Source organism: Cucurbita maxima, unplaced genomic scaffold (genome assembly GCF_002738345.1).
Source record: "Cucurbita maxima cultivar Rimu unplaced genomic scaffold, Cmax_1.0 Cma_Scf00103, whole genome shotgun sequence".
NCBI lineage: Eukaryota > Viridiplantae > Streptophyta > Magnoliopsida > Cucurbitales > Cucurbitaceae > Cucurbita > Cucurbita maxima.
The window spans coordinates 131828-156400 of NW_019272119.1; the positions used below are offsets into that span (position 1 = coordinate 131828).

Genomic DNA, 24573 nt, shown 5'->3' on the forward strand with positions numbered 1-24573 from the left:
TACATGTACTAATAATAATGTTAGACATTTTAAGTTTTATCAAACATTTATTCGTCTTATAATGTGTATGTCATTATTACAAAGATTCAAATGGAGTTGATGGGTTCATAATTATTCCTATTATAAACTGAGTCCTAATATGTTTAAATTAAATGTTAATTAGTGCACTAATAGCTATTGTTACACATAATGGTGGCAATTGGGACAAACACAAATATGACATAATAGGCAAACGAAGAAGTATTACTAGTAATATAAGTAACACATTCGTAATTCTCTTAAGAGACATGGAAACTACATCTCAGAACTACAACCTACACGAGGCTTCCACCCTTAACAAATTCAGTGAAGGCCAAAGCTACGAGCCCCAACATCGCAAACCTCCCATTCCACAGCTCAGCGTCGGATGTCATAAGCCCCTTCGACTTAGACTCCACGCTCACCCCTTTAAATAGAGGTATCAGCGATGCCAGTGTCAAAACCACGCTTGTTCCCACAAACCATGGAATTCCTCCGTTGCCTATTTGCTCCAAAACATCCTGACCTTTCCATGCCTCAACCGCTACAGCGGCCACAAAGCCGATCATTGCTAGCCGCCCGTTGATTCTCTCTGGCGCTGGCCCGCTGAATGCTAGGACATCCGAGAATTTCGTGCTCACCTGCGGATCGCATTATTAGATTCGAAATTAACGATGATATTTAAAGACAATGTTCATCTACATCTGTTACGTTTCGATCCGTCGATTGAGAACGGCTGGTGAGTGTAACAGGATTGTTTACCTTCGGCTTCGGAGACGGTGGCGGGGGGGACGGATTTGACGTCGGCGGAGCTGGAGTAGGAATCGCTTGCTCTCTCTGCTCCTCCTGAGAGTCCAGTCGAATAAACAGATTTAGACATACATTAAGCCCTAGGATGTATATACAAAGAATAAAAGTGAAGACAGGAAGGAAGGAAATAATGATTACCTCCGCCGTGCATCGCACACGGAAGGAGGCCGTCCTCCTTGAACACAACCGGTTCGTTGGTGTCCTAAAGGTAGTTCGAGATGCCGAGCTCACCGGAATGGCTTGTAACAATGCAGAAGTGGCCATTTCGCTCAGTTCCTGGGAGTTCAACGTCAGCGGAGCAGAGGAAGGGCGGAAATTAAGGGCAGTGATCGATCAAGGAGCAATGAAAATTATCGTGTTGAGCGGTGGAGCGCTACTATGATGGTGAAGATCAGAAGCTCCGCGGGGTTTATATAACGGAGGATGGGGCAGGGAGTGGTGGATATTTAGGTTCCACGTCAGCAGTTTCCATTCATTGCCAAATAAGAGAGTCACGTGGGTTGGATTGTCCACACATGAAAAAGTGTAATGGCGTGGCTTCCTAATTCACCAGGAGAAACGAAGGAGACTTTTGTACGGTGGGTTAATGGTTGTTGGAGGAAGCTTCTAGATCAGTGGAGAAGGAGTAATTAGGGTTTCTTTTTTTCCTGTTTAGTGTTAATTTTATCAGAAAAAAAGAAAGAAAGAAAGAATATATACATATATATATATATATATAATAGTGGAAGGAATGAACACTATATGAAGTAAAATTCAACACTAGAATACCAATATTAAAGAATATTTAATACCAACATTAAAATTATGGGTTTATAGGTATAATTTGGGGCATCCAACCGTCCACATAAACTTTCTAAGCGTCATGGAAGAGGTGTAATCGTGGTTCAACTTCATTTTTATAAAACTTTTTGTTTTGTATGGAACTAAACATAAAGTCATAGAGGGTTATGTTTCGTACGGTTAGACACCTCAACATGAAGCTAATATGAATTTATGAGTCGATTCTTGCATCAATAATAAGAACACACTAACTTCGTACGTTTTTTTTTCTTTTTTTTTTTTTGAATGAATATCAAGATTTGTTGATAAAAACAAATCATTTGGCGTAAGGGACGGTTGACAAGTTTTTTTTAGTTCAACGATTGTGGCTGCATGAATATTTAAATATTGACCAGTTGATCGGTTAAATATATTTTAGGTTACTTAAACTATATTCAATTTGGTTATAAATGGATAAGGGTGTGAGTTTTAATTTTTTGCCAATCATATCATAAACTATTGATTTTTGTTGGTTGTTTGGGCAAACGGCTTTAAATTTATCTAAAAGAGATTGAAAAAGAAAAAAAGATTAGATATAAATGGGCCCATAAGAACAGCTTGGCAACCAGTTAAGAAGCCCAAATAGGCCCAAAATAAAAGCCCAAAATAACAATAAAAAAAAGGGGAAAATGGATTTGATGATTAGAGATTTGAAAATTAAATAACTTTTTAAGCCGCCGGCTTATTTTCCAATATGTTCTATAATGGAAAGACTAGTTTTCAAAAAAACAAGAAAAGGGTACTTTTGTAAATTGATCGGTGATTAGTGCTACTTAACCATTTATAAACTTCGGACTAAGGGATCTGAAAGGAAAAAGAAAACCGAGAAGGCGTGAAAATGGAAAGGAGGCTGAGAGAGACGGGATGCGGATATCTGTTGGCGGGTCTTCTTCTTGTGAGCCTATTCGCCGGAATCGATTCAATATCGGTCACAGTGAACGAGCTTGAATGCGTTTATGAGTACGTTTTGTACGAAGGCGACACTGTTTCTGGAAATTTTGTGGTGGTCGATCATGATATTTTCTGGGGCGCCGATCATCCCGGCATTGATTTCTCTGTAAATTCCTATCTTTTCTATCTTCAATCTTTTATTGTGTTTATGTTTGCATGTAGATGGATTTCATTACTGCCGATTTGTTGGTTGTGCTCGATTAAGATTGGATCTTAGATCGGGGGAGCTTGGGATAGTGGGGGAGGGTTTAGTTTTTAATTTCTGATATTTCTGGGAAATTTTATGATCTTTGTTGTGAAATTGGCGTGGGAAAGAATGTGAGAGCTTGTGTGTTGATTTTGACTTTTTGAAGAACGGTGGAAATTTTTGCCCTTTTGTTAATTCGACGTCTAGGGTTCGTTCGTTTGAAATTATGATTTTGAGAGATGATATTTTAGATTGATAATTGGTTTCTTTATCTTGTGAGCTGCGAGATGATTCGTTATTGAACAGTTTCTGATCAATAGATTCACAATTATAAATCCCTTTTCGAGCCTGAGCGGACTGATACCCTGTAATTTTCTTCGTTTTTGAAATTGTATGGTTCAATTGTTCATGGTTTATAAAATTGGCGATCTCTTGCTCCCCTTTTTTAAAAATTTTTTGTTTTTGTAATAACTACGACGAGTGATGATTCTCAACTCAATTCCTAGGTTACTTAGTTATTGAGCGCATCTTCACAAAAGGGTTTCTAAAGCGGTGGTTCAAACAATGTTTAGAAAAGTTGATGAGTTGCATTGTTTTTGTTGTTCTTCTTTCTAAAGCGGTGGTTCAAACAATGTTTAGAAAAGTTGATGAGTTGCATTGTTTTTGTTGTTCTTCTTCTTTTAATCTATCTGAAGCTACTTATGTTCTTTCATTGTTTATGGTTGGCTGAACATTGGGGTACCTGGAATTTCTTGTCTGATCGTTTTATATCGATGATAAAATGCTGTTTGAAGATATCCTTATATGGGTTATTTTCGTGCAGGTTACATCTCCCGCAGGTAATGTGGTTCACTCTTTGAAGGAGACCTCTGGCGACAAGTTTGAGTTTAAGGCTCCTCGTAGTGGAATGTATAAATTCTGTTTTCATAATCCCTACTCGACTCCCGAGACTGTTTCTTTCTACATCCATGTGGGTCACATTCCGAACGAACATGACCTTGCTAAAGATGGTAATTGATTAACTTCTGCATTGCTAAAGTCTTGGTTGCCTGTGAGAATTTAACACATTTCTCTTCTCACCTTGTTTTGGTCACTTCTTGCAGAACACCTAGACCCTATAAATGTTAAGATTGCTGAGCTTAGAGAGGCATTGGAGTCAGTCACTGCTGAGCAGAAATATTTGAAAGCACGTGATGCTCGCCACCGTCACAGTATGTGGTTTATTTTTATGCGTGGTTTCGGTTTTATGAATTTGTTTGTTTATGCCATTTCTGGGAATTCTTGCTAGCAAATGTTGAAAACGCCAGCTGAATCTTGTTTGCGGGCATTATATTAAAATCACTTTTCTTTTTTATTACTAGTCTAATATTAATGTAGAGGCATAGACAACTCACAAGCTCTCACATAATAGCAATCTGCCTTCATTTTACCACATTTAGGCTTGTTTTTGTATGCTCTAGCGCCCCCCCCCAAACAAAATTTGGTGTGAATCATTTGCGGTTAACCGAATGTCAGAATGTTAGCTTTCTGAATGTAAATGTATGAGATTGTTAGTATAGCTGAACAACGCAAGCTTGAATTTTTTAGTCTGAATTCGTGAAATGTCGTTTTCCCATCTTCATTGTTTACTAATATAATAGTCCACACGTCAAGACTCGTGATGAAATTGGCTCTACAGTTAAGGGAGCAACAAGAATCTTAGATTTATTCTAGCCTATCTACATAAGTTATTGAATTGATTTATGGGTGATTCTATGGCAGACAAAAGATTTTGGTAACCTTTTTGCTATATTTTGATAACCTTTTTGAATATTGTTTGATGCAGCGAACGAAAGCACAAGAAAGCGCGTAATTTTCTATACAGTGGGAGAGTATTTGTTGCTTGCTGTTGCAAGTGGGCTACAGGTCGTTTACATTCGTCGGCTGTTCAGTAAGTCAGTTGCATATAACCGGGTGTGAGCAATCCTAGTGATAACGCTGTTGCTTCTGTGTTAGGTTTCAGTAACCTTAGGAATGAGAGTTAACATTGAGTATATTATATAATCACTTTTGACCATTCTACAGTTTTAAATTTTAATAAGTTGTTATGTGTTCATGAGTTATCTATATTCTTTTAAGTTAAGGAAAAACCATTTTCCCTATGCATCTGGGAAAGGATGTTTGCGACTCCAGATGACATCCTCATTGCCCTTCTCTTGTTTCTCGAGTAACGAGGATTAGACCCTAATTACTGTTTCAAAAGTTTCGAGTCAAAGCCATCGGTATCACTACCTTTTTTGTCTTTGCTTACTGTAGAATCTCGGTCCATTGTGTTAGGCTTGGCTGGCTTATTTGGTTAGCTTGGAGTTTCTTTCCAGATGCAGAATTCAGCTTTGAATTTTGAGGAAACATTATTGGTTGTGTTTAATCTTGATTTTAGTCTACGGGGATCATTAATCCTTTAATCTTGTGTTAATATCCTAATATCCATGAAATCTTTCCTTTAATCTGTCTTAAGTGGGTATGACGGTTTATGACCAAATTAGGGTTTGATATCAATTTACATATTAATAATATATCAATACTCGAATTTTAAATGATCTGTACTTGACAGATTGATAATCAATAGGTAAAAGGTAAGTATATTAGACGATAAAAACAAATCAGAATTATTATATTATATGCAAGTAATCATTTCTTAAAGATTTATTTTAGTAAATAATTATATTATCCGAAAATGTGTTCTTAAATCATATTCAATTTTGGTATGGAATTATTCATAAACATTTAATTGTTTTTCCACAAACAATCCAACCATCGGTCCATACAAAAAGGAATTTCAAATATTCAATTAGTAGATACAAAGTCAGATACAATGTTCCATCCACGTGTTGCTGACTCACATTTCCAATTTAGCTGACTGAAAATTACTTTCATAATTAATTAATTAAAACTTCTTTTTTTATTAGTAGTAAAAAAAAGTCCTTCCCTTCATCCCCAAATTTCTCCAACATCCCACCAAAATGACGTTCAAAAATAAATATTTATTTTATTAAATACTTTTAAATTTGCGATATATATATATNTAGAGCAATAACAGCACTCAAGCTAAATGACATGAATTTACTGCATATTTGATGGTTGGGGCATAACTCTCGAGTAACGAGGATTAGACCCTAATTACTGTTTCAAAAGTTTCGAGTCAAAGCCATCGGTATCACTACCTTTTTTGTCTTTGCTTACTGTAGAATCTCGGTCCATTGTGTTAGGCTTGGCTGGCTTATTTGGTACCTTTTTTGTCTTTGCTTACTGTAGAATCTCGGTCCATTGTGTTAGGCTTGGCTGGCTTATTTGGTTAGCTTGGAGTTTCTTTCCAGATGCAGAATTCAGCTTTGAATTTTGAGGAAACATTATTGGTTGTGTTTAATCTTGATTTTAGTCTACGGGGATCATTAATCCTTTAATCTTGTGTTAATATCCTAATATCCATGAAATCTTTCCTTTAATCTGTCTTAAGTGGGTATGACGGTTTATGACCAAATTAGGGTTTGATATCAATTTACATATTAATAATATATCAATACTCGAATTTTAAATGATCTGTACTTGACAGATTGATAATCAATATACATATTAATAATATATCAATACTCGAATTTTAAATGATCTGTACTTGACAGATTGATAATCAATAGGTAAAAGGTAAGTATATTAGACGATAAAAACAAATCAGAATTATTATATTATATGCAAGTAATCATTTCTTAAAGATTTATTTTAGTAAATAATTATATTATCCGAAAATGTGTTCTTAAATCNAATTTTGGTATGGAATTATTCATAAACATTTAATTGTTTTTCCACAAACAATCCAACCATCGGTCCACACAAAAAGGAATTTCAAATATTCAAATTAGTAGATACAAAGTCAGATACAATGTTCCATCCACGTGTTGCTGACTCACATTTCCAATTTAGCTGACTGAAAATTACTTTCATAATTAATTAATTAATTAATTAATTAAAACTTCTTTTTTTTATTAGTAGTAAAAAAAAGTCCTTCCCTTCATCCCCAAATTTCTCCAACATCCCACCAAAATGACGTTCAAAAATAAATATTTATTTTATTAAATACTTTTAAATTTGCGATATATATATAACCAAAATGACGTTCAAAAATAAATATTTATTTTATTAAATACTTTTAAATTTGCGATATATATATATATATATACATATTTAATTTGAAACATGTTTGTTTATATCCATCTTTATTTGAATATAAATTAATAATTAATAATTTTTTTAATTTGATTAATCTGAATTTCTGACTGTATTACTACGTGGTGTTCCGCGTTAAGAATGGATATGCTTCAGATTCCCTCTCAAAACCCTTACCCCTTTCACAAAATTACAAGAGAACCCCTACACTATGGATAATTGGGGCAATTAACTAATAATTAAATTTTTCGTTATCTAATATTTAATTCATTCAAATCACATGCCTCTAACGTTCATCCACATCAGAACGCCACACATATAATTAAAGCTAAATCATCTTCCGTTGAATACGTGATGGCAAAATAATAATGAAAATTAATAGAATTTTATTTTAAAAGTTCAAAAAGAAAAAAATCTGAAAATGAAAATATTGTTTATTAAGTTATAAAAGTTTCTGAACTTTCCAAATTTGTATATAGAAATAAATATATTAAAATGGATATAAAGCGATGCTAAAGCTAAAAGTGATTATTCTATAATCACTTTTATTCAGCTTTTCCCTACAAAATTATTCTCATAAAAAAAAAAAAAAAAAAAAAAAACAAGTGTGGGTGCGAGTTTGTAAATAATGAAAATTAGAGAAATAAGGAGGGACAATAGTGGAAATTTACTAACCTTATTATTATTATTTATTTTTGTTTTTATCTCCGTCCTTCAAGACCATGCGATCCTTCATCGCCCGTATTTGCAAGCCCCTGCATTCACAAACGAAACCAATCGTGTTTTAGTTCATCTAATTTTCTGATCGACGATCTTCGAAAATGCTCGCCGTCTTCGACAAATCGGTGGCCAAAAGTCCCGACGCTCTGCAGAGCCCTCACTCCGACTCCGTTTGGGCTCTCAAAGATGGAATTCTCGCCAAGCATTTTAGCTCTGTGTACCCTGACTCTGTCATTGTCAACCTCGGCTCCGCCGGTCTCTTGGCCTATTCCGTCGAGAAGAAAAACCCTCTCCTCCCGAGGTATTTTCATTACCTTTCTTCTTTTTCTTCATTTCTTTTGGGGAAAACTATAGCGTTCGTCTCTGTTTTTCTGATTGTTTCTTCATTTTTTATGTTTTTTCTGGATCTGATTGCTGATCTCATTAAGATTCTGTATTCCTGTGATTTCATCTGCACTGTTTCTCGTTTTGGGTTGCTGAGATTCTGTTTGAACTTACAAGAATCGAGTTTTCCATGTTTATTTGATTTCCCCCCTCATTCTTGGTTTTATCTGCAATCAGGGGTTTACTTATATGATATTATGTCGTTAATTTGTGTTCTTTGAGGAAACTATTGGGCATTTTTTGTTTTGCTTCAGATTTTCCATTTTGACTCGATCAAAATTTTGGAGGGTCAAATCTTTCCAGATCAATGTTTAGTTTATATAATTTTAAACTTATGGGATTCTTGGTCTGGCAAGATTCTTTTACACTTCATCAATCATCAATAATTCTTATGGGATTTGTGTCGAATCGTTGGGAAGGGAGTTGGGGTTTGTTTGGCTTCTCGATTCTTCATTCTTGTAAGAGCATTTGTTAGATTTGGCTGCTGTTGGGAAATTGATGAAATTTGTGTTTATAACCATAGATTATTCGCGGTTGTGGACGACATTTTCTGCTTGTTCCAAGGGCACATTGAGAATGTTGCTCAGTTGAAGCAACAATATGGATTGAACAAAGCTGCAAATGAGGTTATCATCGTTATCGAAGCGTATCGAACGTTAAGGGATCGGGGTCCATATCCAGCTGATCAGGTGGTCAGAGATATTCAAGGGAAATTTGTGTTTGTTCTATTTGACAGTTCCTCAAAAGCTGCATTTTTTGCTTCTGTAAGTTGTTGCCCCGATCCCTTAGTTTAACCATTGATTGCTGCAGATTTCTTGTGTTTTTAACCTATTATGTGTCTTTTTAATTCGTAGGATGCTGATGGGAGTGTTCCTCTACACTGGGGAACTGATTCTGAGGGACAGCTTGTTCTCTCGGATGATGTAGAAATTATGAAGAAGGGTTGTGGAAAGTCATTTGCTTCTTTCCCCAAAGGTAATTTTTATGGGAATTGTGGGCATCACTTCTGGTATCATATCATATTCTCATATGGTTCTTTTGTTTATTATTCATTGATTTTCTGAACTATATGTTAGGTTGCTTCTTCACAACATCCGGTGGGTTGAGGAGTTTTGAGCATCCACTGAATGAGCTGAAGCCAGTGCCAAGGGTGGACAGTTCAGGTCATGTCTGTGGAGCCAATTTCAAGGTGGATGAAGAGGCTCGAAAGGAAAGTTCTGGCATGCCAAGAGTTGGGAGTGCTGCAAACTGGTCATCAAACTATTGAGTGCACTATTCGGCAAAGGCTTTGTTTACTTTGCCTTGGCCTTCCTCCAGCTTCTTTCCATATTTCCATATTTCATTACTCTTTTAACTGTGCCTTGAAAATGGGTACTTAGGGTTTATACTTCCCTTCCCGTTATGGGCATGTTTATGCAGTTACAACTTAATATCATATGAAACTTTCTGTGGCTTATTTGAGTTACATTCTAGATACGTGGAATAATAGTCTGTTTCTAAATGTTTTTGGGGTTGCCCTTCTCTAACAATTGGCTCTATATGTGTTCCTAATGGCTGAAGGGCATTGATCCAAACAGATTTTCGCTGGTTTTGGATTTATGCCAAAAAGTTTCTCCTTGCCAAAATTGCATATTTGGCTTTATCTGAGTAGAGTTGCAATTTAATGCTTACTAGAGAAGGCGCTTTTTCATTATTTTTTCAAATGGATTGCATATGGGGTAGCAAAAAACGTTATGGATGCTAGAAGATACAATGTACATAGGGTCTTACATACTGTCACTAGAAGATAAAAATATGTATCCAGTAACTAGATGAAAAGTTTAAAACATTTCAACCTGTGTTTCCTTTGATTTTCCAGCACCACATGAGGCGTCAATCCTTTGCATCTGCAATGCCCCCTGGTGTTATCTGAAAAACGTGGTTCTGTCAAGGAAAAATTGTGTGAAAGGTGTAGCCTTTTCTCTTCTGCTTTATCTACAATGTTTAACAAGTACAATTTTTATGTAGTGATATGAGTGCAGTAGAATTGTAGGACTTACTGCTTGCTTACATCATTGGTTCGATGATTTCGGAAATCGTTGAGATTCATGGGTTCGATGTTTATACCAACCAGAAAATGATAAATGAAGGTGATGAAGTGTGACGTGATGTGAGTTAAGGATATAGCTTCAGACTCTGGCAGATTAGGAGCATCGAACACCTTACAGATGCGTTGTTCTCCTTTGCCTTTCCTGAACATCAGTCTTACCGTGGCAGCATGGGCAAGAACGTGGCCTCCTGCTGGTTTTTTGGGGTCTGATACGAACACTCCTCCACCTGGGTCTGCAACAACTGTTGTCAACAAGACAGATAGCGCGTTCAGTGACCAACATTTTGAATGATAAACACCAGTTTTGTGTACTCAACAGCAAACGATTTTGTCTCAGTCAATCCAGCTAATACAAGAAGTACCAAGGTCAAAATATTCTGACCATAAATTGAGCTAACATGTCTGTCATGGATTGCCTGAATGAGATGATTAAGCACTAGAAACGACTTCCATAAAGTTCAATCGCTACCTTGGTTGGTCATGTAAACTGCTACATTATACTCTTCTGCAATTTTAGTTAATCGGGACAGCATCTGCGCCAGTTTTTGCTGCACTTGACAACCAGCTTGTGTCATAATTGATGAAACAAGGTGACAGGTGAGACTTAGATAGGGAAATTAAATTCTAAGACGTCTGTTGAAGTCTATAGGATTCGACCTGGCGCTCTGCAAGTTCTCCTCTTCCAGTGAAATCCACTCGAAAAAGTGCAATGATAGAGTCAACAATCTGAAATTAAGAGATAGAATGTATGTCAGGCAACATAGTTTTTGACATTTGAATTACAAGTTACCAGGTGACTCACCAGAAGTTTAAACGGTTCTTCGGACATTTTTGCCGCAAGGCCGAGCAAGAGGTTATGCTGATGTTCGTAGGTGTAGGCACGAGCATATATGATCTATTTCATTAGCAGCAAATTAATAAAAGATTTGTGATCTGGTTGAAAGGAGCTATATGCAAAAGAATGGTGCTTACATTATCTAGCACAGCTCCCGGGTCCATGCCAAATCTTTCAGCTATAGGCACAATTCGATCAGGTCGGCTGCAGGTGCGTGTGGTTAAGGAGAGGACATATTGAAAAGGGGAACATCTCTGAAGATAATCATTTCAATTCTCTAGACATGCCACGATAACGACATGATAAAAGAAGCTTCAAAAGAGGATACAAAGTGCCCTCAGTGTCGATGTATGCAACCTTTCCATTCCCTCCCCGCATGTTGGTGGGAAGCTGCGAAGGCCAACGCCAAGCACAATCGTTAAGATGTTATCAGATTTGATGCAGCTAAAGAGGCGCTAAGTACTTACGAGATTTATAAGAAAGATAAGTAAACCTGAGTTTTTCTTTGAATACATATATTACCAAATATAGCATTACATAAATCGAACTCAATTTTAAAGATCAGATGCGAAGCCGAACAAGTATATGCTTCCAGGTTTTCTGAAATACAATCTCAATTGTAATTCCATAACTATTTTGTGGGCACTTGACTTTCTCTGGAGACTAGTATGAGTAAGCTTTATAACAGGTGCCAGGAGAGTGAAAGGCATAAGTTATATTTGGACGGTGTCAAAACGATTTCTGTAAGTAACTAATAAAATTCCATCGACCTGAGAACCGAAAAAAGGAACAAGACTATTGCACCCCAATGAATGTTCAGATGAGGCGTAGATTACCTGCGTAGAGACACATAGAGTATGCGCGAGTTGCGTTTTCCCGGACCTAGCATTAGTTTAACGAGGTCAGAGGAGAACGGAAATTTAAATACGGGACTTCGATTTTCAATAAACAAAATTGAAGCGCCTTTTAACATATGCATTCTCACCTGAATTCTCCAAAAGCTTCCGTGATCGCTAGAGTTTCAATTCCACCTTTTGGAAAGAATTAAAGCAATATTTAATGCTTATGATTGGTGAGATAGTGAAAAAAGGAACGTGGTAAATCAGGACTTGCCTCCTAAGAGTTCATCGAGAGCCTGGCTTCCAGTCGTAATGCGAACTACAGACTTTCTCTACAAACAAAAATCAAGGTCTCAGTCTGCATTTCATGACGGACAGTATTTTACTAGAAGATATCTTGAACTTATAGGAGCTACAAGAAAAACTAAAGGTAATCGTACACAGTTGTTTCCGAACGCGAAACTTATAGCATGCGGGAAAGGAAAGGGAGACTATGCGAACTGTACATTTTGGTGAAGTATGGATCTATTTGGTTACACTCCATTTGTTACCAATAAAAAACAGAAGCAGCTTACCCTGAGCAGAACGTCGCTTCCAGTGATATAACCAAAATTCTGAAAAACAACAGACAAATAATAACTGTTAATTGAAGAAAAGCTGGACTTCATCGCATTTTGATATCATTGTGTAAACCATTGCACGCATCGTGGATAACAGAAGTGGTGATTGAGTCGCTGACCACTAGCTTTTCGGCAGCTTCGCAGATCTTATCAACCTTCGCTTCGGATAAACCTTTTATCCCTGTCAAGTGCTAAGATACAAATCCCCTGGTCACTATAATTACATCAAATTCAGAATATATAGAATCGGATGTAAGAATTGTTCTACCTTCTTCGTGTGCATCATCAAACCATTGCAAGTGTATATCCCTGCGTCCTGAAGCTTCTTCACGTCTCCAGCATTAATTCCATGAGAAGTCACTGCACAGAAAATTCCATAGGAACTCTATCAGATGTAGTGGAACAACAGTACAGCATGATAGTTAGTTGATGGCTAAAACTAGTTGCATCTTCCCCTCGACTTTAGCAAAACTCTGGTAGAATTGCATGCCTTGAGAAAATAGGCCACTACAAAAAATAAACCTAGCTAAACTGGATGCAAGGCTATCGCGAAATGAAAGGATCACTAAATTAAATTGCTGATGAATCAATCGAATGAGATTCCGTGATGCCGTATCAGCGATCTCATATCTCTTCGGAGAAAAGAAAATCGATTAGCATTGGAGTTTTTCAAATCAACCTCGAGGTCAACAAGCAAATCACTAAGATAGAATGTCACGAAATCAAGTTTTGTTTGAACTTCACAAAACAAGAGTCAGCGAGGAAATTCTTTGAATAGCGAAACCATAACTTGATTATAAGTTATAAGCTCTGAAACTTACGTTTGTCGATCGCTTCGAACAAGTCGTCTTCATCCTCAATATCTTCGCGCTCTACGATCTGAAGTTGCTGGCTCTGTTCTTCCGCTCTGAGCAACATCACAGCGACAAAATGAGAGAGAATGCGACGGATAGATTAAGAAGTAATTGTTACAATTTGAAAACGAAAGATAACGAGAACAAATTTCTAACTCACTTGAGCGTTGCGAGCATCATTGTTGGCTTTGAAGGTGCCTAAATCGGAGGAGAACTATTTCCTGCTAGTGAACGAAACAGAGGAAGCCGGCTGGAACTTAAGAATGAAAAAAAATTAAATGACAACTGAATTTATAAGGGAGCGGGAACTTGTAAACGGCGGGGAAATTATGCGTTTTGATATGGCCTACATTGGCAAAAGCATGACTACTTTCAAAGGGTATTTAGGACTTTTCACTTATTTTGGGATAACGCGCCCAAATTGATGTGAGCACTCCCCTCTCCAGTAGACTGGCGTAACTAATTTCGCCAATCCCTACCGTCTCGAGGATAAATTTGACTTTTCACTACCAGACTAACTAACCTGGATAATAATATACCTTTTGATCTTTTATCAATACGTGTCCAAATATATTTTTTATATTAGATAATTTAATAGGGAGAGAAAGTGAAAAACAAATTAAAAAAATAATACTTCACATTTGTTTTAGAGAAATTCCTAACCTTTTTTTTTAATGAAAGGCTTTCATAAAAATTCTCGTAGAATCGAGAATGACGGTAAAACTGTAAATTAAAAATTCTATCCATTAAAACGTGTATATAGTTATAAAATTATCAATTAAACTCATGAACCGTCATTGATTGATTAATTTAAATTATTGATTTAATCCATCGGATCCATATTCCAAAATTTGCAATCTTAACCATCTTAACACGTGATATTGTAAACTCAAAATGATATCAATTAAATTATATTGATTATTAAATACGATTCACGCTATATTTTTTTTTTTGTTTACTTTTCGCCATTTGAAACGGATTTAGTGTTTGTTTTTATTAGTGATACTTTCATGAGCATTAAACATTACTTGACTAGAGACGTAATTAGTAATTTTCAAATTTATTTCATATGTGATTTTTAGTTTCAAATTTGATTAAATAAAATAAATATTGATTTTATTTTAAATTCGTGTTCTATTTTTTCTTCAAAATATTTATAACATTTCCTTAATTTAATTTATATAAAAAATGATTAAGTAAATTAAAGATTAAAAATAACATTTTTATTGGTAGTATAGTTAGTTAATTTAATTAATTAATAATATAAAATGACATTATGATAATTATAATTATTTATTTATAATTAAGAAGCCATTTTCTTGATTGAAATATTTGTAAGATTTAAAAGAACTAAATTGAGAATTATGGGAACATTTTAAATGGAAAAAAAAAAAAAGAAAAAAAGAAATAAGGAGGTAAAAACGGAAAATAAAAGGGGAGCGTCTTCAAGGAAAGGTGGCGTGCTCAAAGCGTATACTGACCAATTATTTATCCCCGTCCCGTTATAACGTTTTCTTTTCCCACTGTCTCACTGGATTTCTAGGGTTTCTCTTCTTAACTTATTCACCAGGAGCGGTCCTCTTCCGGGCCTTTTCTTCCCGCTCCTTCTGCCCCTTTCCATGGATTATCCCTTTCTTTAACTTCAAATTTTGCTCGTTCTTATATTTCATTCCATGCTTTACGCTTTATATATATATTTTTTGTTTCTGGATTATTTGATTCCTGTTCTGAAGGCTAAAACCTTCAACACTTCGATTCTTCGCCATTCTGACCTGTGGATTAATCCCGGAAGGCACTGTTGCCCTCAATGCAGCTTCTTAACTCCGAAGAAACGGTCGCCGACTCGTCGGAAAGCGGCCTTGGGGAGGAAAGAAATTTGAAATCTTCTAACTTGGTTTCGTTTGAGGGTGATAGTGGAAACGAAACCGATGATTCGGTTATTGATGTATCGGGGAAAAACTTGGATTCTCACTTCTTGGAGGGTTCCCACAGCTCAGTGAAGGGTCTGTACATATTTCGGAATGCGTTCAATTTGATTCCGAAATCAGTTGGCAACTTTAGAGAATTGAGAATGCTGAAGTTCTTCGGGAACGAGATTAATTTGTTTCCGCCGGAGTTGAAGAACTTTTCGGGGTTAGAATGCTTGCAGGTGAAGTTATCATCACCGGGTTTTGGTGGTTTATCATTACACGAACTGAAGGATCTGAAGGAGCTCGAACTATCGAAGATTCCTCCTAAACCTTCGTCGTTTCCAATTCTTAGTGAGATCGCTGGCCTTAAGTGCTTGACTAAGCTCACTGTTTGTCACTTTTCTATTAGGTGAGTGAGCCTCATTTATACCTGTTTAGAAGTATAAAAGAAGTTGAACATTCTATCATTGCTTTAATTGCCTTCTGTGTTTGTTAGTTAGATGAGAATTTCATTCTACGAAGGTAGAACGAACTAATCTTATTAAAAAAAATGATGAAGCGAGTTGGATTGTTTGATTGTATTCTGCTTTTCCATATTATGTGTTATGGTCTATTGGAATGTTTTAGAAAGAGACAAAATAACATTAGAGTGTCACTTTCTTTTGAACAATCCAAATGATTTGGAAAACAGTGACTTCAGCCTCATTCACTCTCGTCAATTTATTTTGAAGTTTTACGTAGGCTATCACATTAGGTGATATAGGAATCTAAAATTAGGATCTTTCTTCAATTGTTGCTGTAGGGTATCATTTTGAGTGATAGATTATGTAATTGTTGTTGTTTGCATGCAAGTGTACGTACATGTCTATCACTTTTAGAAGTGTCAATTTTCCACGAGTTAATAGTGTCTTAGAAGTTTTAATATAATCCATATCTTTTTCTATTATTTAACTAGTGATTCATTTCTGCTAGCCGGACATGTAACTGTGGCATCGATGTTGAATATCAGCTCATTAATTGTGATGTCTTGCTGTATAGATCCATACCTGGATGGATAAACTACGTATGTAGACTGATGATACAATGATGTTTTGTGATGTGAACTATTGAGCTTTAGTACGATTTTCATAACCATTTTTCATCCTAGTTTGTACATTTCTTATTATTTATTTATCTACTCTTAAACAAGGTATCTTTGTCGCGTTCCCTTTTCCTTCAGATTCCTTCCTCCTGAAATTGGCTGCCTGGATAGTTTGGAGTATCTAGATCTCTCATTTAATAAGATGAAGAGCCTTCCAGCAGAAATAGGCTATTTGAATGCTTTGATATCCTTGAGAGTTGCCAATAACAAGTTGGTGGAACTACCTCCAGCTTTGTCCTCCCTGCAAAAGTTGGAGAATTTGGATCTCTCAAGTAATAGGTTAACGTCATTGGGATCTCTTGAACTTGTATCTATGCATAGCCTTAAGAACTTAAATTTACAGGTATTTTGTCTTTTTTATTATATTTTATGTATATTTACATAGTTTCTTTGGCAAGTTGGTAATTGTAACCTTTCTGTCCAATCTAATGGTTTAGATCCTGTTCATTTAAATTTATTTTACACGTTTGTACTCTGAATATGACATAACATATATTTTTTTAATTTGGTTTTCGCTATGGTTTTTCCTTGTGGTATAGTACAATAAGTTTCTAAGAAGGTGTCAGATACCCTCCTGGATATGCTGCAACTTTGAAGGAAATTGTGGAGACAAAATAGCTGATGAAGAATGTATTAGTTCTACAGTTGAAATGGATGTTTATGAAGCCACCATTCCAGACAATAGTGATAATTTTCCACATAAAGGTGTGTTCTGCGGTCATTTTATGCTCAATGATTGAACATGGATTTTTCATTTTGGTTCTTTGATTTTCACTGTCAAGAACTCTGTTTTTGCAGGTATTCGTAATCTCTCATCAAACCTATTAATGGGATCTTCAACAAACAGTAGATCATTTGCATCTCGAAAATCAGGTAAGCGATGGCGGAGACGACATTATTTACAGCAAAAAGCTCGCCAGGAGCGTTTGAATAATAGCAGGAAGTGGAAAGGAGTAGATCATCATACTGAAGTGAAGATCCATGAAAATCATGAACTTGGGAGGCTTGATACTGCTCCTACTTCTGAAACTACAGTTGAAGATTCATCAGTTATTGAGGAGTTATATGATAGTAAAGAGACCAGTCATGGAAAAGATGAAGGGGAAGATCTTATCAAGAACCATGAGAAGGACAATTTTGATGTCAAAAAGGAACTACCTGTGGAGGAGTCCTCAGGTATCTGTATTGGTGCTGCAGGAAAAATGACAAGGGACGACAATGAATGTCGTGAGCCCAGTGAGACTTTGCCGCTACCAGGAAATGAAGCACATGACCTAGAAGGGTCATCATCCCAAATATCAAAGGATAATGCTAAGTTGAAAAGATATTCTGAGAGGGAACTTGATAATCCTAAACCTTGCAAGTCAAGAAAGGCAGCTGAAGATAGCTCAAGTTTATCTTGCAAGTACAATAATATATCATTTTGCAGCGTTGAAGATTATGTTCCGGATGGATTTTATGATGCAGGGCGTGATCGTCCCTTTATGTCATTAAGGAATTATGAGCAAAATTTTCATCTTGATTCTCGTGAAGTCATTCTTGTCAACAGGTAGATTAGTTAAGACATTATATTGGTGACTGATTATTTATTGAGTAGATTGAGTATCCAATGACTTTCATACTGGAGAGTGGAAAATGATAATGATTATTTGTATGTGCCCAGGGAACATGATGAATTATTAGACTCTACAGTGATATCTGCGAAGTCATTGGTACTTCGTCTAAAGCAGATTAACCGAACCCAAGAAAGACATCAAGTTCTTGATGACATGCATATCATACAAGTACTTGCTCTATTTGTGTCTGATCATTTTGGAGGCAGTGATAGAAGTGCAATGGTTGAGAAAACACGGAAAGCTGTTTCTGGTTCCAAGTATCAGAAGCCTTTTGTCTGCACCTGCTCAACTGGAGATCGGAATAATCTTACTGCGTCCACTAAATTAACAGTGGATAATTATGAGGATATTCTTTTTACTGATATCTGTGAGAAATCTCTTCGTGCTATTAAAGCTAGTCGAAATTCCGTCATAGTTCCCCTTGGAGCTCTGAAATTTGGTGTGTGCAGGCATAGAGCGCTTCTTCTTAAGGTGATTATCCTACTGTAATAACCTTTCCTTGCTTGTTCTTGTTGGGTCTTTCTGTAATGACTGGTTTTATATTTACTTGGATTTAACAAAGCTTTGATTACCTCAGTATTTGTGTGACCGAATGGAGCCTCCAGTACCTTGTGAGCTTGTGAGAGGTTACTTGGATTTCTTGCCTCATGCCTGGAATGTGATCTTAGTGAAAAGAGGCAATGCTTTGGTTCGAATGGTTGTTGATGCATGTCGACCAAATGATATACGAGAAGAAGCAGATCCTGAGTATTTTTGCAGGTAGGTTTCTCTTGTCAGTTCCAATGGCCTTGACATTTCTCCAACTACATATGCATGTTTAAGGATTGAATCTGAACGTCTAATGTTCCTGTGCACTTGTTTATTTATTTTATTGTTATGATAATGTAGATTCGTTCTTTATTATTCTGTATAGTGTTTGTTCTTAACTTTATTACACTTTGATTCAATTCCATGTTTCAGAATTCATTGCTTACAGTTTTGATCTGATATATTTATATTTATCTTATAACTTCTTGTCTGTTGTGATAGGTATATTCCTCTCAGTCGTGCAGAACTTCCTATTTCTTTCGGAATGTCATCCAGTCCAGGGTTTTCCTTCCCGTCTCTGTCCAACTGTGATGAGATTGAGAAGGCACCTTCTAGTTCTGTGATAAAGTGCAAACTTGGGTCAGTTGAGGCCGCTGCAAAGGTAACATTTTAGACAGATTAAAAAGTTTTGTTTATCTTAATGTTATGCTGTACTGATTTGAGGTATTATTTTAATTAGTATTGTGCTGTGCTGTGTGCTATATCGTTGCTTTTTTCATTTAGAAACCTTTGATGAGGTACATTTATTATGTGTTGGACATTGCAGTTACGGATGCTTGAAGTTTGTGAATCTTCATTTGATGAGATAAGGAACTTTGAATACAGTTGCTTAGGTGAAGTTAGAATACTGGGTGCTTTGAAACACTCCTGCATAGTACAGATGTATGGGCATCAGATATCTTCCGAATGGATTCCTTCTGAGGACGGAAAACTGAAGCGCCGGTTACTTAGATCTGCAATTTTTTTAGAGCACGTTAAAGGGGGATCTTTAAAGGTAAACTGTCGTATAGCTTGTTATGTTACCATTTTTGTATCAGTAATTGTTTTTCTCAATTTATGTTCTGTTTTGTATGTTGTAGAGCTACTTGGACAAGTTGTACCAAGCTGGGAAAAAGCACATTCCAATGGATCTGGCATTGCATGTAGCTCGAGATGTTGCAAGTGCTTTGGTAGAGCTGCATTCGAAACACATCATTCATCGTGACATCAAAAGTGAAAATGTTTTGATAGATTTTGATGAAAATTCTGATGGAGTTCCCATGGTTAAGCTTTGTGATTTTGATAGAGCAGTGCCCCTTCGATCTTCCTTGCACACTTGTTGCATTGCCCATACTGGAATACCTCCTCCTGATGTTTGTGTTGGAACACCTCGATGGATGGCTCCAGAAGTTCTACGAGCAATGCATACACCAAATGTTTATGGACTGGTATGTAGATTAGCATTTCACTTTTTCTTGTGGATGTGTTAGGCTTTCAGCAACGTTTCTTTTTTACACTACTGAGTCATTCTTGGTATGGTGCTATACATTTCTAACTATCTGTTCTGGCTTAGAGTGGAATGGAAATATGCCAATATGCCATGAAGTTGAGAAGAATTAGGAAAATAATGAAGTGTCCGGAAATGCTCTCTGGAAAATATTTATTTCTATCATAGAATGGGATTTTTTCTTTTTTTTTTTTCTGGGGGGGGGGGGGGGGGGGGGGGGTAGTTCTTTGTAGAAAAATATCTAGACCCCAGGGACCTGTCAGTTTGTTGTTGGGTGAATTATCCTTACACCTGTGCCACAACATTTCTCCAAAATCAGTGAATGTCTCTGCTGGAGTGGTGCTCTACAGCAGCAAGGCCTGTGGTAGCAACAACAGGATTGAAGACAAGCTGGATGCTAGGAATTGACACGTTGTTGGAACTACAGATGGACTTGATATTTCCCGCAAAGGGGTGTGGTAGGGGTGGATGTATATAAGGTATAGGCTTGCTGACTTTGAAGAAGAAAGAGGAAAATGCAGGGATAAGGTAATATACTTCCTAATGAGCTGGAAGAGAAGACTGATTTTTACACCCAATTTTTAACACAGTGAGATGGTTCAAACGAATGCCCAAAGCCCCACCCTTTTTTGTCAGGATTTCAATAGAGTTGCTTTTTATTCTGGATTTTTATTCTGTTTAGGGGGGGAAAATTGTACACAAACAGCTACCAATTTTTATGGTCTATGGGTGGGCCTACTTGGAGAAAACCCTCGCTACTTTCGAGAGCTGGGTGTCCCTAGCAAAACTTGGGCTATTAACATAGACAGCAGACGAACTTAAGGGACGGTGGGGAATAATTAGACTCTCAATGGGTTTGCTTCACTTGCATTTTAGCTTTGTCGATTAACCACTCCTCGATGATAAAGTGAATTTTAAGGGCAAAAAATTGTTAGGAATCCACAATTGTTAGGTATTTGTCTGTCTGCCACTGGTTCTTTTAACATATTTGGATAGGTCGGGGATAGGTAGCCTACAGGTTACAATTCTTTGGAACAAACATCTAACCTTACTATGTGACAACTGGCATCCAGCTAAATGTCAAACTCCCTGACATATGAAAGGAGGTAGCCTGGCATATGAAATATGGGGCTTGGGGGAGTCAGGAGGTTATATTATCTTTTTCCTGTAAAACCATTAGCAAGGACTGAATGGGAGATGCTAGGTGTCAGTACCAGGAAGGAAGTGGTGTGTGAGAGTGATGCAAGCTAAATATATAGCTGGGAACTGGAACGAGATGTGTTTTTATTGGGGTGTCCCAAACCTCTCAAATGTTTGGAGGTTTTGTAACTGCCCATTCACAATTTCTTCCATTCTTTTGTGTTCTATCAAAAATATATTCTTGCCATTTGGATTGTAATTTAAATTTGCATTCTGCGTCCATCCTGTGATTCCCCAGTACACTTTGCGAGTTAGTGTAGAAGGAAATTCATGCATCGTCTGATTTTCTCACACCACACATTTAGTTGTGCATTATGTTGTCAAGTTATGATGTCGATAATTTGATATTTCATTCTTGCCTTTGGTTGCAGGAAGTGGATATTTGGTCATTTGGATGTCTGTTATTTGAACTGTTGACTTTTCAAATTCCGTACTTGGGGCTGACAGAGTTGCAGATTTTCGATCAACTTCAGGTTTCTTTTACTCTCTTGATCTAGTTTTCCATTTCCCAGGACTTCTTTAAAAAGAATTGGATCTCATTTTTTTAAAAGTAAAATTGCCATTTAGATCCAAATTTGAAGGTGTAGGATTTTCCCTGATCAATAATTATGCCCTCAACCTGAACAGATGGGCAAACGACCAGAATTGATAGGAGAGCTTGAGGAGGAGGCACTGGGGTTGATAAAGGAAAGCTCAATGTCTCAATCTGTTCAAGAATCAGATGGTTCAGAGAAAGACCAAGAAACCAAAACATTCTTGATCGACTTGTTTTGCAAGTGTACTCAAAAAAATCCGAACGACCGACCAACAGCGGAAGAACTACACAAAATTCTGCTTGAGCACACAGCCAAAGTATAATCTTTAGAAAAACTAGCCACATGAAATTGATACCCTCAGCCGCCCCGTAACCTTATCCCAAATTTTTGAAGCCCTAGAACGTTTGTATTATGTTTCCTGGATCCTTGTAGTAGGGCCTTCTGTCCCCTGAATTAGTCGTAGTCTCACAGGTTGTTTTAGAATACAGTGGCTGGCGCTAAGTAAGTAAGTAGTAAAGGTAGAATATCTAATCGTAATGTAATTAAAACCCACAATTTTTTAGGCAAATTTACCCCCACATCCAAACCAGTGAGGAGAATTGATTCTGATGCAGTTGTGTGTAGAGAACTTGAGGGAGACATTTAAGAGAAACGTGGGATCCTCATTAGTTGTACCCCTCACCGTTGTCTTCAACATAATCTTATTATCAATTGTTTTCCCCATGCTTTCTTTGACCTGACCGTCCTTGATAAAGATTTTAGCTTTATCTGCTTTATACAGAGCCACGCGGATATCATCATAATCTTCATATTCCTTCACTGAATCCTTCTCTTTTCTCTTCATCATTCTGTTCGTGTAATGTAATCAAGTAAAAGAAAGAGTTTATTCTGAGTTTAGAATCTTGGCTTGACTGGTTCATCGTGTTTTTATTTTTTATGTTATTGATTAACACATGGGAGTAATAGATTCGAACCAATGACTTATTGATCAGGTTTGACTAGTTTATTGATCAGGTTTGACTAGTTTATCAGGTGTAGATGGACGTGTTCGAACACAGCAGGCAGGCGCGTAATTACAGCTTGATGCTGAAAAAGAAAAAGGTGTTCGACTTTCCTTCACAAATATATTAGACCGACACGACACAAGGATTATTCTGAATTTAGAATCTTGGGGGGAACCCTAATCCTAGGTAGGCATAGAACTTGAAGGTCCTTAATTGTTTAAATAAGAACCCTCTGCCCTTTTGAGCTTTCTTTAACCCCACAAACACAGAAAGAAAAAGGGTTTGCCTTTTGTGCCTTTTGCCATTGCCTCCTCGAATCCCACATAAGGACCACCCTTAAGATAAATGACCCCTCAATTTCTAGCCTCTCTAGGGGTTGTTGGGCTAACCCCTTTTAATTTTAAATTTTTAATCCTTTCATAAAGCCTAAGTCCACATTCACAATATTTTTTTTATATCGCTATCATTTTTAATCCTTTGCTAGCTCTTTCGAATTATTTAATTTAATTACTTAAATAAGCATAATTTTGGCTAAATGATTGTTTACTTTGTTGTATACAAATTAGGGGTTATATTAAATATTAAATAATTAGAAATTTTTAATATTATAATAAAGAATATAAGTAGTAGGCTTAGGTATTAAAGGTAAAATGGGCTTGTGAGATCCATGTTTCCCATTTGGCGTGCCTATTATGCATCAAAATATGTACCCAAAAAGGGGATATAAATACGCAAATGTTGGGATCTTCAAGTCTTGTATCAAATCATTAAAAATTCAATTTTTGTATTTAATAAGTATTTATTTATTTTGAAATTTTAAGAAATTGAATAATGATAAAATCATATTGGTGGATTTATATGCTACAAAACTATGCAAAATTGTGAGTTTAATTGCAAAGTTAAGATTCTTTATATTCTCATATTAAAGTAGTAAAGAGTATGATAATATACGTGAATAATTATTACATATATAATAAGCTTTACAAGTCACTCACCATGATAGTTCTTATTTTTTAATTACATGAGGTAAAAAACTTTTTTGAGGGCAAATTTTCAAACAAGGACACACTTTCAATTTTTAAACTAAAAAATTTAATGTCCACACGATTGTGATACATTTCTAAGAAAAAAATCATTTTGTGATAACCGAGTAAATTAGAGGTACACGAACGAATTGAGGTCATTTTTTAATGATAGCGATTATAAAGGTATGATGGTTAAAAAAAACTTACAAAAATTCTTTTAGGAAGTATGAGTGAGAATAAAACAAGACACTATATGTTGGTTTGTGGGAATAGTATTCACTCTCAGATAGTAGTCCAAGATAAGTATGTGATCATGTTGCAGGAATACAGAATAATGATAGGACTATCAAGTGTTGTGTGAGATCCCACATTGAAACGAAACATTCTTTATAAGCCTATGGAAATCTATCCCTAATTGACATGTTTTAAAATGCACGTAATAGGCCAAAACAAACAATATTTGCTAGCAGTGGATTTCGACTCTTACAAACGGTATCATAGCCAGACACCAGGATGTTTGCCAACGAAGACGCTGGACCTGAAAGTAGGTAGATTGTGAGATCTCATATTGGTGGGAGAGAGGAATAAAATATTTCTTACCAAGTGTGAAAATCTCTCCTTAAAAAAGCATTTTAAAACCGTGAGCCTGACAATAACACATAACAGAGCAAATAAACAATATCTACTAACGGTGGGCTTGTACCGTTACACGTCGAATCTAAATTCATATTAGGTATATTA

At 36.3% G+C, this 24573-nt stretch overlaps 5 protein-coding genes across 7 annotated transcripts; 3 read left to right on the forward strand and 2 right to left on the reverse strand.

Annotated features, from left to right (window-relative positions):
* Window positions 1-217: 217 nt before the first annotated feature.
* LOC111473077 (early light-induced protein 1, chloroplastic-like) lies at window positions 218-1230 on the reverse strand. The gene is made up of 3 exons (XM_023118628.1): window positions 967-1230; window positions 781-864; window positions 218-659 (listed from the first exon to the last, which is right to left on the reverse strand). The coding sequence occupies exons 1-3, from the start codon at window positions 1090-1092 to the stop codon at window positions 315-317; spliced, it is 555 nt and encodes a 184-aa protein (XP_022974396.1). The 5' UTR covers window positions 1093-1230; the 3' UTR covers window positions 218-314.
* A 1136-nt stretch (window positions 1231-2366) lies between these two features.
* LOC111473076 (transmembrane emp24 domain-containing protein p24beta3-like) lies at window positions 2367-4887 on the forward strand. Its single transcript, XM_023118627.1, has 4 exons — window positions 2367-2704; window positions 3609-3795; window positions 3889-3996; window positions 4611-4887. Exons 1-4 carry the CDS (start codon window positions 2486-2488, stop codon window positions 4742-4744), a joined length of 648 nt encoding a protein of 215 aa, XP_022974395.1. The 5' UTR covers window positions 2367-2485; the 3' UTR covers window positions 4745-4887.
* A 2791-nt stretch (window positions 4888-7678) lies between these two features.
* On the forward strand, window positions 7679-9603 carry LOC111473103 (stem-specific protein TSJT1-like). Its single transcript, XM_023118670.1, has 4 exons — window positions 7679-8006; window positions 8613-8853; window positions 8944-9064; window positions 9166-9603. The coding sequence occupies exons 1-4, from the start codon at window positions 7807-7809 to the stop codon at window positions 9354-9356; spliced, it is 753 nt and encodes a 250-aa protein (XP_022974438.1). The 5' UTR covers window positions 7679-7806; the 3' UTR covers window positions 9357-9603.
* Window positions 9604-9794: 191 nt separating this feature from the next.
* Window positions 9795-13571, reverse strand: LOC111473101 (meiotic recombination protein DMC1 homolog). 2 transcript variants are annotated; one of them, XM_023118669.1, is made up of 15 exons: window positions 13487-13571; window positions 13294-13379; window positions 12741-12832; window positions 12592-12663; window positions 12428-12466; window positions 12127-12184; window positions 11999-12044; window positions 11850-11895; window positions 11342-11403; window positions 11151-11217; window positions 10981-11073; window positions 10836-10904; window positions 10648-10726; window positions 10254-10420; window positions 9795-10006 (listed from the first exon to the last, which is right to left on the reverse strand). In XM_023118669.1, exons 1-15 carry the CDS (start codon window positions 13504-13506, stop codon window positions 9962-9964), a joined length of 1041 nt encoding a protein of 346 aa, XP_022974437.1. In that variant the 5' UTR covers window positions 13507-13571; the 3' UTR covers window positions 9795-9961. The 2 variants fall into 2 exon arrangements, with proteins under 2 accessions (XP_022974437.1, XP_022974436.1); XM_023118668.1 differs by having other exon boundaries at window positions 9913-10420.
* A 1260-nt stretch (window positions 13572-14831) lies between these two features.
* On the forward strand, window positions 14832-22538 carry LOC111473082. 2 transcript variants are annotated; one of them, XM_023118640.1, is made up of 11 exons: window positions 14832-15645; window positions 16426-16720; window positions 16917-17082; window positions 17176-17926; window positions 18041-18464; window positions 18571-18752; window positions 19023-19182; window positions 19348-19575; window positions 19661-20008; window positions 21639-21740; window positions 21895-22538. In XM_023118640.1, exons 1-11 carry the CDS (start codon window positions 15134-15136, stop codon window positions 22123-22125), a joined length of 3399 nt encoding a protein of 1132 aa, XP_022974408.1. In that variant the 5' UTR covers window positions 14832-15133; the 3' UTR covers window positions 22126-22538. The 2 variants fall into 2 exon arrangements, with proteins under 2 accessions (XP_022974408.1, XP_022974409.1); XM_023118641.1 differs by having other exon boundaries at window positions 14833-15645; window positions 16456-16720.
* The last annotated feature ends 2035 nt before the right edge of the window (window positions 22539-24573 follow it).

What these genes read in the sequence shown, in the direction of transcription:
- LOC111473077 (XM_023118628.1), bottom strand. Translation starts at nt 1,092, where the DNA reads ATGGCCACTTCTGCATTGTTACAAGCCATTCCGGTGAGCTCGGCATCT. An exon ending in GTGTGCGATGCACGGCGGAG is followed by an intron (nt 865 to 966) that starts GTAATCATTATT and finishes CTGGACTCTCAG; the next exon opens with GAGGAGCAGAGAGAGCAAGC. An exon ending in CACCGTCTCCGAAGCCGAAG is followed by an intron (nt 660 to 780) that starts GTAAACAATCCT and finishes TGCGATCCGCAG; the next exon opens with GTGAGCACGAAATTCTCGGA.
- LOC111473076 (XM_023118627.1), top strand. Translation starts at nt 2,486, where the DNA reads ATGGAAAGGAGGCTGAGAGAGACGGGATGCGGATATCTGTTGGCGGGT. An exon ending in ATCCCGGCATTGATTTCTCT is followed by an intron (nt 2,705 to 3,608) that starts GTAAATTCCTAT and finishes ATTTTCGTGCAG; the next exon opens with GTTACATCTCCCGCAGGTAA. An exon ending in ACATGACCTTGCTAAAGATG is followed by an intron (nt 3,796 to 3,888) that starts GTAATTGATTAA and finishes CACTTCTTGCAG; the next exon opens with AACACCTAGACCCTATAAAT.
- LOC111473103 (XM_023118670.1), top strand. Translation starts at nt 7,807, where the DNA reads ATGCTCGCCGTCTTCGACAAATCGGTGGCCAAAAGTCCCGACGCTCTG. An exon ending in AAAAACCCTCTCCTCCCGAG is followed by an intron (nt 8,007 to 8,612) that starts GTATTTTCATTA and finishes TTATAACCATAG; the next exon opens with ATTATTCGCGGTTGTGGACG. An exon ending in AAGCTGCATTTTTTGCTTCT is followed by an intron (nt 8,854 to 8,943) that starts GTAAGTTGTTGC and finishes TTTAATTCGTAG; the next exon opens with GATGCTGATGGGAGTGTTCC.
- LOC111473101 (XM_023118668.1), bottom strand. Translation starts at nt 13,506, where the DNA reads ATGATGCTCGCAACGCTCAA. An exon ending in ATGATGCTCGCAACGCTCAA is followed by an intron (nt 13,380 to 13,486) that starts GTGAGTTAGAAA and finishes GATGTTGCTCAG; the next exon opens with AGCGGAAGAACAGAGCCAGC. An exon ending in CTCTATGTGTCTCTACGCAG is followed by an intron (nt 11,404 to 11,849) that starts GTAATCTACGCC and finishes TGGCCTTCGCAG; the next exon opens with CTTCCCACCAACATGCGGGG.
- LOC111473082 (XM_023118640.1), top strand. Translation starts at nt 15,134, where the DNA reads ATGCAGCTTCTTAACTCCGAAGAAACGGTCGCCGACTCGTCGGAAAGC. An exon ending in GAAGTCATTCTTGTCAACAG is followed by an intron (nt 17,927 to 18,040) that starts GTAGATTAGTTA and finishes GTATGTGCCCAG; the next exon opens with GGAACATGATGAATTATTAG. An exon ending in AGATTTTCGATCAACTTCAG is followed by an intron (nt 21,741 to 21,894) that starts GTTTCTTTTACT and finishes CAACCTGAACAG; the next exon opens with ATGGGCAAACGACCAGAATT.